The sequence below is a fragment of the Diadema setosum genome, chromosome 3 (assembly GCF_964275005.1).
Source record: "Diadema setosum chromosome 3, eeDiaSeto1, whole genome shotgun sequence".
Lineage (NCBI taxonomy): Eukaryota > Metazoa > Echinodermata > Echinoidea > Diadematoida > Diadematidae > Diadema > Diadema setosum.
Genome location: NC_092687.1, coordinates 23,398,215 through 23,409,433, shown reverse-complemented (window position 1 = coordinate 23,409,433; position 11,219 = coordinate 23,398,215). Strand labels below are relative to the sequence as shown.

Sequence of the window (11,219 nt, the reverse complement as noted above, 5' to 3'; positions counted from 1 at the left end):
TCTTCATCGAGACGTCATCACCCCGTGTGTTGAACGACGCGGCCCGTCTCCGCAGTCAGGCCTTTGCTGCCACCCCCTCTGGAGGCAGGTGTCTGCGATTCTGGTATCACATGTATGGCACTCAGATCGGCTCGCTCCATATCTACCTCGAGACCGTAGAGGGCAGTGTAACCTCAGACCTTTGGATCTATGGTGTCAATGCAGGAGATCGGTGGTCAGAGGGACAAGTGCCGATCATCAGCTCTGTGAATTACTATGTGAGTCTTTATGTCTTTCAGTCATTGATTACTCCTTTGTTTTTAAAAAAGATATTTGACATTGTGTTTTTATCTATGCTTTGTCCAAATTTCATGGTCATAACATGATTTTGGAACAAAAAGCCAATTCTCTTGAACCTATTTTTCCAGTCGCTAATTTTTTGTGTCTTTTTTTTAACTTCTGTCACAGGATTACATGATCAGGTGAGACAGATAATGATTTATTGTCTCCAATACATTGCAAAAGCGGGTTGACTTCGGCATCAATGTTTGACATATTGCTCAACATGGCAACTGCTTTAAACAAACTGCCAAACTTTGAAAGAAATTTTCGTAATCAGTAGTGTATTTGCAATCCCGAGTTGCAATGGACATCATATTGGTGAGATTTATGCAAATATTTGGTTGTATTGTAGTATTAATTTTTCTTTTGTTTTGTTTGTTTGTTGACATTTTAGGTTGTATTTGAAGGGATTGTTGGACAAGGTTTTGAGGGAGACATTGCGCTGGATGATCTCATGTTTGTGGAGTCTTATTGTGGAGGTGAGTTTAAGCCTTTCTGTGCCAGGCACTTTGGACATTTTGTAGAATGCTGAGGTTTTCTGAGCCACTTGGCACACAAAGCACATAAATTTAACATTATATTTTGTCTGTGCTTTACATTCATTCTGTAGTCCTACCACCTCAGGCTGATGCAAGACCGCCCTCATTGACCACTCTAGACACAGGGACAGGACTGCCCGTGTCCACACCATCACCTAGTAGGTTTGAACTCACTCTTTTATCACTTTGAAGGCTTGGTTTGAATATGTAGAGTATATGTATTGACAGCATTGGAGATGCCTCATTTGTTGAAGATATTCTGTGGAATGACTGTTTTGTTTACTGAATGACTCCTGTTACACCAGCATGAAGAATGATTACTTCTGTATAAAAAAAGAATTGTATAGTGTTGTTTTTCATGCAATCAATAGTAAAGAGCCTTGCTTAACAACAGGAAAGTTCATTTCGCAGAGACTACCCTATTCTCTTTCGTTTGGCAATCTAAGGAACATCATGGGATTAATGTGATATTTTGATTATTGCCAAGAACCATAGTTGCTAAGCTGAAACAAAAAGAATGCGACACAACTGGTATTTACTATCAGTGCAATGTGCAAAGTGATTCCTGGAAGTAACTTGAAGATGTGAGTGTGGTATTGACATCTGTCATTATTGCAGTCATGACATCTAGTATGAAGTTTGTGAATCTTGTATTAGCGTCAAAAATCTATGAGGATTTCAGTATCTTGGTAAGTTATGGGTTAAAGGTCAAACAGTATAAAGAAGGGATCTAAATTCATCTTCCACCATTTGGAATTCGGGTGCTGCATCACAAGGGTCTACAAACAAACTTATCTGTCTGGAATGACTTGCCAGGATATTGAGTTGATTTGGAGCCTTTTGTGTTCAAATCTAAACTGTGATTGTAGAACATGGCGTCATTCCTGAAATGCCCTCCCTTTCAATTGTGGAAAGGTAAAAATATGATGTGATGATCACTTGGGCCCTAGTAGTAATATTTTCCAACAAGCTGCAGGTGTTTCTTTCTAGACAGAAGCTCAATGGATACTACTATGGCCCGATTTGAAATCAATTATGCAGCATTGATTATGCAGCAACCTTGTTCAGATACTCTGGGACTGCAACATTGTTGGTGTACCTTTTTAGGCAATATTTCACATTTTTGTTATTACCCTGCTAAAATTGTGTTATTACAGTGTTATTTCACATATTTCTTATGCATATGTCTCCTTTTCACAGCAAAATTTGAGTTTCTGCAGGCTTATTATAGAAAGCATTTTTGCCCCTCTCTATAAACTGATGACACTAAGAAAGTTGATGTGTTGTATCTTACAGGTCCCAGTGTGTACAGCTGTGACTTTGAGGCAGGGTTATGTACTTTCACCCAGGCCACGGACGACGGCTTTGATTGGACCAGGAACTCTGGGGAGACCACGTCCACTTACACTGGACCAGCCACTGACCACACCCTGGGAACAGGTACAGGAGAGATGACCTGTTCAAAAGCTGCCTTACAAAGTTTTTAGTTTTACTCTGAAAGTGATGGGTGTTACTTTGAAAACCCATCACCAGAAATCAAGCTCACATGCAGCATTTGTTATGCAGTTTTAGGTTTGTTTAAGTTTTGGTTTTTGGGGTTTTTTTTGTTTTTTTTGTCCTTCAGTGTGTTTCCAAAATTGTATTTAGTACTTGGAGAGCATACTGTTATGGCATGGCCTATCTGTAGTGGGTCTAAGTTTGTGTGAATTGAGATTTTTAACAAAATGAAATATGTGAGAGACCAGAAGTTGAGGATCAAAGAGTTTGTGTAGGTTGGTATTGACAGAACAATCCACAAACCACAAATCACAGAACAATTCAACACACAGTAAGACACTCAGTCAAGTAATTTTTCACATTTTGATTATCTTGTTCTGTATTACGTGGTCTGAAATATGCTGAAATTATTGTCATTTGCGTATTAGAGGTGGCGTTTAACCCTAAAAAGACTGGGCTATTTTGGTAGCTTGAAAGACTGGGGGGGGGGCCTAAAGGGCCCCCCCTTAAGATCTCGGCCGTGGATCGCGCAATCGCCGCGAAAATTTGCACAATGGTAGTGTGCGATGTAATCTACAAGATCGTAAATTTAAATTTCCCAAAATAGTCTTCTTTTATTTTATTTTGATTAATTTTGCTAATTTATGCGAGAAATCGGACTCTTTGATCTAAATCAGTAAATAAAGCTCCAAAAGTGCTCATTTTTGGTCTAATTATTCTTTGTGGCATTCTTAGCAAATGCACTTAAAAAAAAATTCGGTATCAAAATTAATTTCTTATTTATTTTATTGTTTCATGAATTTCTTATGTATTTCCTTGTTTTTTCGACCTTTTGTTTTTGTTGTTTTTTTTAACAAAATTTGTGGCAGACACTTTTTGAAGCATAATACTCCTAAAACAAATTAATTTCAGCCATTGAGAGTAAAAATAAGCATATTTATATGAATTATGTGAAGAAAATCAATTTGCATTGACTTTGTACACAAAATCACATTTTTTAGCCATTTTCGGCCTCACATGCATGTACAAAATGTTACGTAACTTCAGAACCGTACCCCCGGGCGTCACAAATTTGGTGTCAAAATGTGCGAGAAACTTGAAAAAAAAAGTCATAGAGCATCGCGGCAAGAGCATTGCGTGTTGCAGAGTAATCGCGCGAAATGTCAAGGGGGGGGGGGGCCCAGTCTTTTTAGGGTTAAAGGCTATGGGCTCTTTGTATTTTATTCCTTTTAGCGGTGGGATACTATATATACACCGAGGCCTCCAATAACTTCAACAATGTAGCCCGGCTTGAGTCTGCACTGATTCCTGCCTCGATGGGGAAGATGTGTGCTCAGTTCTGGTACCACATGTGGGGGGCCGACATGGGGACGCTGAGTGTGTACGCCAAGGTTGGGTCCACCCTTGGTCCTGTCCTCTGGTCTCGCAGCGGCTCCCTGTCCAGGAAGTGGTACAATGCCCAGGTGGAATTCATCCCCACTACTGACTACAAGGTAAGATACGTTTAAAGGCATAATTTACCATTTGCAGATGAAACAAAAACCCAGCATTAGTGCTTTAAAGTAGTTCTTAAATGTGAGTTAGGGATAGAAACAACCACTGTAAAAATTTGAATCTGTATAATCAATGTTACATATTGTTAAATACACAAAATGTGAACAATAGTTATAATAAAATTGTTTCCAGACTAAACCATCTACAATTATGGTTGAGTGAGAAAAATAGTGATATCTCCATATATGTTAGGCTTTATCACAAAAATTTTGTATGGTAAGATGTTTTGTGATACAACAGACCTACACGTATGCATCAAATGTTATATCTTTAAAAAATTGTTAATCACTGTTCCCAAAGGTAAACACGCCCTTTAAACGTTGAAGATGAGTCCTGAGAATACTTGGGCAGGCGTCTACAGTGTATGTGAAATTTGTGTTATAGCAAAATCAGTCTGTCCTCAACAGGTTCAGGTACAATTCCTTTCCATAAAACAAAGAGAATGGTAAAAGTGTCATAAGCTTTTCGTATGCCACATTTACAAACTTGACTCAGTGGATGGCTTGCCAACTTTGTATACTTTTCTCTGATGATGTGTGCATCAATACACAGTCTTGTTCAGTGACAGGCATGTTGAAAATCAGTTAGCAAATGTATGCAAGTATGTATGCTCAGAATATTTATCATGGCTGATGCTCAAAAACACAAATGCAATTATATAATATAAAAGATTACACAAAGTATACATATTGATATGTTTTGTACTTTACATTTATTGGTTGGCTCTCACTTTAAAGGGACTGTACTGGTTGAGGTGGGGATTCATGTTTTCAACATTCCTAAGTGAGATAATGAAAAGCCTCTTATGAAATATGAAAGAACATGTAATTTTAAGGATTCAACGTTTATTTGATGAAAATTGGTTTTCAAAAGGCTGAGATATCAAAAAAAGTGCTAATAATAAAAGGCGACATGCCACAACTTCATTTAGGATCTCTTTGTTTCACCTTGTTTTTGGATATCTCGGCCATTTCAAAACTGATTTTCATCGAATAAACTTTTGATACCCCTTAGAACTGCATGCTCTTTGACATCTCATAGAGTGGTTTCTGAATACCTCGCAAAACGTTAAAAGCTAAATCCTCACCTCGACTAGACCTGTACACACCCTTTAATTTGTTGCCACATCTTTGTACACCAGGTTTACAGCCCGCTGCTTGTTCAGCCCCCCCCCCCCCCTTTCTTTAATCTTCTGTTGTTATCTTGTTTGATGATGCCTTCCTATTCATCTTAATCCTTTACAAGTTGTCCCCTATGATCCTTGGGATCATCACTGGCCCACCTCTGCCTTTTGTCTGTTCACCCTCCCTTGCCTTAATCCCCCTCCTTACCCGTTGGCTCTCTGCCTTAGATTTCTAACCCACTCTTTTTGTTTTCATTGTCCTGTGTCCCTAGCCCTCCTCAGTCTGTCCTTTTTGTGTGTAGTCCATATACATGTATGCGATTGATTTCCTTACATGTTTATCATTGTGCCTCTGACAAAGATTCTACAAAGGTTAACAGGAATAGTCTCATATTTCTTTTTTCCCCATCTCTCTTTTTGACAATTTTAATGCTCAGCAAACAATGCACATGTAGCAATGAAAAAGCAAACGGGACAGAAAAAAAAATGCAAACAGTCAGCATGGTTTGGAATGATGAATGAAAAAGCTGGTATAGGTGGCTCATACATCTCCCTTCACTGTTCATTGTAAAAATTCTGAGAAATTGTTGATAAGATTTGTTATGTTGTTTCTCTCTATGTTTGTATGTTTGCTGATCTGTTGTGTTTTTTTTTTAATGCACAGTTTGTGTTTGAGGGAGTGACGGGAACCAACTTTGACAGTGACATCGCCCTGGATGACATTTTCATCACAAATGGAGACTGCCCAGGTGAGATATGATGTTCATTTGCAAATCTGTACCCCTGATTTCAGCTCCCATCTCCCCTGAAAAAAAAAAAATAAATAAGAGACTTTGATTTGTGTCAGAATGATATCAACCAAATTCTTGATGAACATGCCTTCTGTGTGGAGCAATGAGAAAAATGAATCTCTTTTAACCCGTCGAGGACGGGCTGATTTTGCTACAACATGCATTTCCCATAGACACCTGCCTGAGTATACTTGGGACTTGTCCTCAACGGGTTAATCTTTTGATTGTGAAACGGTATGCCAATTAAGTCGTTCACATCTCACAAATTACTTTGGCCGAGAAACTTGTATATTGATTGTCCTCGGGTAATGTGAAATATATGAAAATTTAGTCATACATTTTGACATACCTAATCACATAATTCTACAAAAAAAAAAAAAAAAGCATTGTAGAAAAGCCTCAAGATTAATACAATTTTCCATGTGTTCTTTGATTCCAAATTTTCAAATGATTACATACAAGATAAATTATTCTGTCAGAAAATATATTAAAAAGCAACTGAAGATAGATTACCTGTTTTAAGTCGTCATGTAGAATCAGCATGTGTGACTTTTTGTTGGTTTTGTGATTCAGAGTAACATATGATTTAATGCTGTCTTGTTTGTGACTGCAGGCTTCCATACCTGTGGCTTTGAGGACTCCTCACTCTGTGGCTATGCACAGGACACAACCGATGACTTTGATTGGAGCTGGACATCGGGATCGACAGCGACGCCATACACCGGACCCTCTGTGGATGTTACCATGGGGACAGCCTATGGTAAGCCAAACAGGCAACTACAACTACATGTTGTAACACTTGTGTTCTTTTTTTTATTGTGTTGTATTTTTACCTGCCAAATAATTTATGGGTATAATCCTTTTGTGTGATAGGGGTCTATGTCAAACAAGCTTGCAATGTGCAAGAGGTTGGAGCGTGAAAATTTATCATAACCTTGTACTTCAACATCATTTATTTCTCTTGAATGCAAAACGTGTAAATCAGTATATGCCATCCATTTTGAAAAATAAATGGACATCGTACTACTGTAAAAGTGGATATTTTCGTGTGACTAATTTTTCGTGCTCAGCCCAGTAAGAAGAGTTTCACATGGTTTTAATTCTGCGGAATCAAGACGGTAAGTACAGGAACATATGGCAAGCAAAAATATTTGCATGCTTTTATTTTTGCACCTAGTTTCTGGTTGCGTGAAATGCTCGAAAATTTCATCACCACAAAAATGTCCACTTTTACAGTAGTTTGAGTAACAACTTGTATAAGTACAGGCATTTACATTAATACTAAAGCAAATCACCACATCTTCAGCTTAAGCAAAGGATACATTGTATGTACAGTACTTTTTTGTTGTTTTTCCGTGATATTTATTGATTTCCTTCAATTTTACATTTTATTGTACCTTGCCTATGAAGAATACAAACACACACACACACACACAAACAAACAGAAAAAGCTGTACTATACTACTGCCCTTTTGTACAACTGTTCTGTCTGTGTTGCTGCAGGCAACCAGTCAAATATGAAGCAGTTGATAATCGTACTGACAACCAGTCAATATACATAAAGCCAGTTAATATTCAGACAACTGGTCAATATATTATACAGAAAGCCAGTTAATATACAGACAACCAGTCAATATATACAACCAGGCAATATACAGACACCCAGTCAATATCTAACATTATGTTTTGTCCTAATTTTTTTTTTCTCCAGGACATTACGTGTACATCAATGCTGCTATGCAGCAGCCAGGGAAAACAGCCAGACTTCTGACGCCGTACTTCAACCCCGCGACTACGGGCGAGACCGAGTTCTGCTGGACGTTCTTCTACCACATGTTTGGTGACCAGATGGGTGCACTGAGTGTCATGGTGAGTGCATGAAAGCGAGTTCTGTTCCTCAACATCACTTACTCTTTGACAGCTGTGTGTGTTCTTTCTGTTCATTTCACAGTTATGACAAGCAGGCCAGGAAACACTTAGAAACATATACAGTTGGTCAATGTTTCACAGATAGTTGTAATTTTTTTGTAATCAATGGTATATTTTTATTGCCACCCCCATTTTGTTCTTATGATACTCCTTCAATCCAATTACATTATACTTTCCATTATTCAACTTACAGGGCTTCCTTGTGATGATACCAGCCTGCTTGTATAATGAACACACGAGTAAATCATAATAGTATGATCTAATCATGCAATGCAGGGTAGCCTCTTCAGTGTTGCCACAGCTCTTCCACAGAACCCTGTCGTTGTGTTTACCTCACCATTGCCAGCTGCCCACTTATACTCCTTGGTCAAAGGAGTTACACATTGTACTGTGGGGGAGGGGGATTCTTTTTCTGGCAAAAATGCATGGTGGTGCATTAATCCATGGATTGATAAAGATGCAGTCTATGTTGATATCTGAGTCAGGTGTACAGGGCATAATTAAATCTCGATGAACTACATGTTGTAGTTCCTGGTCATTCTAAGGGTTAGATCCATAAATTCTCAATTTGATTCTGAGACTGTCTTCCCCACCATGAGAAAAGCCTTATTTGATTCCTCTCTATCCATTATTGTGTCCTTATTTCTACACTTAAAACTTGGGCTGATCAAAGCAAATGAATCTTGCAGTCGTATTTATTGTCAATGTTTTATTTCCTTTTATTTCTTTTGTCTGTGCAATTTGCCTTAAAAAAAAAAAAAAATGATTTGTTTGGCTCCACCTTGAATACATCCGATTATCTCTACAGTCTTTCCTAATGACGAAAGTCTTAAACATGTGCATAGAACAGGACCCTATGGAAGACCAGCTATTGCAGCTGAGTATGGGTTATCCAGCCATCTTGTCAGATGGAAAATGAAAGCAAGCAAACAAACAGGTACCTAATTGTAAAAGTAGACATTTTCGCAGTGTGGAAATGTTTTCATATTTCGTGTGACCAGAAACTTGTGCAAAAATAAAAGCACACCAATATTGTTGCTTGATACTCATATTTATCACTGTGTAATGTCTTTATTTCATGGAATTAAAAAAACATCTTACTCGGCAGAGTGCAAAAATTACTTTAGTGAAAATATCCACTTTTACAGTAATAGTCATCATTCATCCACCACCATGTAATTCATGCATTTTGTTTGTCCATCAAAAACTATTTTTTTTTTGTGTGTGTGCATGAATTGATGACAGCTTGAAGGAGACCCACAGCCTCTGTGGAGTCAGTCGACCTCTGACCTGGGCGACACCTGGTTCTTTGCCTCCGTCAATGTCTCCAGCTCTGCCGTCTTCCGTCTGGTGTTTGAGGCCATGGTAGGCTCGGGTCCCAGGAGTGACATTGCAATAGATGATGTTGACTACCAGTTATCACCATGTGGTGCCATAGGTGAGGAATTCATTAAAACTCCCCTTATATGAGTCGAATAATTTCCTCCTATAAGTGCCAAATGTGGATCATGCAAATGAGCTGCACATTGTATTGCTCTATGCACTCCATATTATCTTGTTCCCTACACAAACCCTGTGGGTGGGGGGGGGGGGGGGGAGGGGGCTATGATTTAATCTAATCTATTTGGATATGAGTAAATTGTAGGAGCAAGTTAATTGGAAAGTAAATTTCATGACTAGGAAGAGACATACTAACCCCCTCCCCCTCATATACCGCTAATTGAACCCTAACTATGAAGTCATTGATCCAGATACATGTATGGGTAGGTAATTTGATAAGTAGAAAGATATGTTTATGTATGGATGAATGGATTGAGTGTTGGATGGATGGATAGAAAGATTGACAACTCCAGGTGCCCATCACACATCTCAAGGGATACGGAGACCGGGCATTTTCCTCTATTGCTCCTAGCCTATGGAACTCCCGCCCATCTTTTCTCCGTGAAATTGACAAACTGGATCACTTGAAAGCCTCACTGAAAACTCACATTTTTCACCGGGCATTCAATTGCTAAATGTCTTGGAGGAGTCTGCGCCTTTGAATGTTTCTACAACAGATATATGGCACCATACAAATGCTGTGGATCATCATCATCATCATCATCATATAGTAAAGTTGGTAGACATAGATATGTACCACTGAAAAATATGTTCTTACTGAAATATGTAGCTCTACTGAAGCTTGGATCATGATGTAAAGAGACAAAGTTCTCTCTATTTGTAATCTGTTCTTTTTTAATCATCAGGATCCTGTGACTTCGAGTCCAGCATGTGTATGTGGCAGAATGTGGATGGAGATGACTTTGACTGGCTGAGACTACAAGGGACCACGCCCAGCACTGGAACCGGTCCCAATGTCGACCACACCCTTGGAACCTCCTTTGGTAGGTCTTGATTTGTCACACCCAAGACACTTGAGCAATGAAAAAAAAAAAAAAATCACACACACATACATTGTATGCAACAATCAATAAGGCAATTTTATCTTTTTTATCTGCATGCAGTACTCCTACCCTGGTGAGATTCAGACACCTGCTCTAAATTACATAATTAATGATTAAGTTAAGAATAAAATTATTCAGTTCATTATGGCATGATGACATTAAATATTCTATCAGCTTTTGATATAGCTATATTCTTATATAATTCACAGGTATCTTTAACTAGCATAAACATGAACTGTGAGTATGGCTTCATTATTTGTGTGACAAGTACGAGATCAAAACTTTTCAGTGAAGTACCAGGAATGATATCACCTTCAGAAAACTCAACTGATGATCTATAAGATCTATAAGGGAGGGTTCAATGCCCATCAGTGCTAAAATCAGTGGTTAGCCCTTGGAACCCATACCAGATATGGTCGTAGTACAGGCACACAAATTGTACAAATACTACTGTCAAGGAGCTTTCATGTAAAGAAGTTTGATCTTTCACTATCTGAAACAGTTAATGTGTAATTATGCACTACAGTTTTTGTGCTCATGATTAGTTGTGCCTGGGTTTTTCTTAATGAGGGATATGTCATAGACAAATGTACCACCTTCCCACTGCAGGCTCCTACATGTTTATAGAGGCTTCCTCACCACGCTTGGCCAGTGAGGCAGCACACCTCTTCCTTAGCTCCCCTGACCTCACCGGTCAGCGCTGCCTTGGCTTCTGGTATATGATGTTTGGAGTGGACACCGGTCAGCTGCTGGTCTACGGGACGACGGGGGCAGCCCTCCTCTCCAGCGAGATCCTCTGGTCACTGAGCGGTCAGCAGAATGTTGACCAGAACACCTGGCTGTATGGACAGGTCACTGTGGACTTTGATTCCATCAATGAGGTATGCTAACCCATGGCCAATGCAAATCTATGGTGCCTGTTTTAAGGCAGAAATTTATAGAGAATCTAGAAATATGACAAGTTTGATATCTACGGAAAGCTAAGAAGCTAGTTAACAAAACTGGATATCTTTTAGACAAT

The 11,219-nt window shown here is 38.9% G+C and overlaps 2 protein-coding genes across 2 annotated transcripts in view; both read left to right on the top strand.

The window, feature by feature from the left end:
* The first annotated feature begins 775 nt into the window (after positions 1–775).
* On the top strand, positions 776–9,112 carry LOC140246696 (MAM and LDL-receptor class A domain-containing protein 1-like). The gene is made up of 8 exons (XM_072326034.1): positions 776–800; positions 932–1,018; positions 2,157–2,300; positions 3,591–3,850; positions 5,699–5,783; positions 6,439–6,585; positions 7,537–7,694; positions 9,086–9,112. The coding sequence occupies exons 1-8, from the start codon at positions 776–778 to the stop codon at positions 9,110–9,112; spliced, it is 933 nt and encodes a 310-aa protein (XP_072182135.1).
* The window catches only part of LOC140246695 (MAM and LDL-receptor class A domain-containing protein 2-like), a 94,388-nt gene continuing 92,188 nt past the window's right edge, over positions 9,020–11,219 (top strand). Inside the window, exons 1-3 of the mRNA XM_072326033.1 lie at positions 9,020–9,192; positions 10,001–10,138; positions 10,808–11,079. Of these exons, the coding sequence (XP_072182134.1) occupies positions 9,117–9,192; positions 10,001–10,138; positions 10,808–11,079 (486 nt within the window). The 5' untranslated portion in view covers positions 9,020–9,116. The remainder of the gene's footprint in view (positions 9,193–10,000; positions 10,139–10,807; positions 11,080–11,219) is intronic.

What these genes read in the sequence shown, in the direction of transcription:
- LOC140246696 (XM_072326034.1), top strand. Translation starts at nt 776, where the DNA reads ATGTTTGTGGAGTCTTATTGTGGAG. An exon ending in CGTGTCCACACCATCACCTA is followed by an intron (nt 1,019 to 2,156) that starts GTAGGTTTGAAC and finishes TGTATCTTACAG; the next exon opens with GTCCCAGTGTGTACAGCTGT. An exon ending in CACAAATGGAGACTGCCCAG is followed by an intron (nt 5,784 to 6,438) that starts GTGAGATATGAT and finishes TTGTGACTGCAG; the next exon opens with GCTTCCATACCTGTGGCTTT.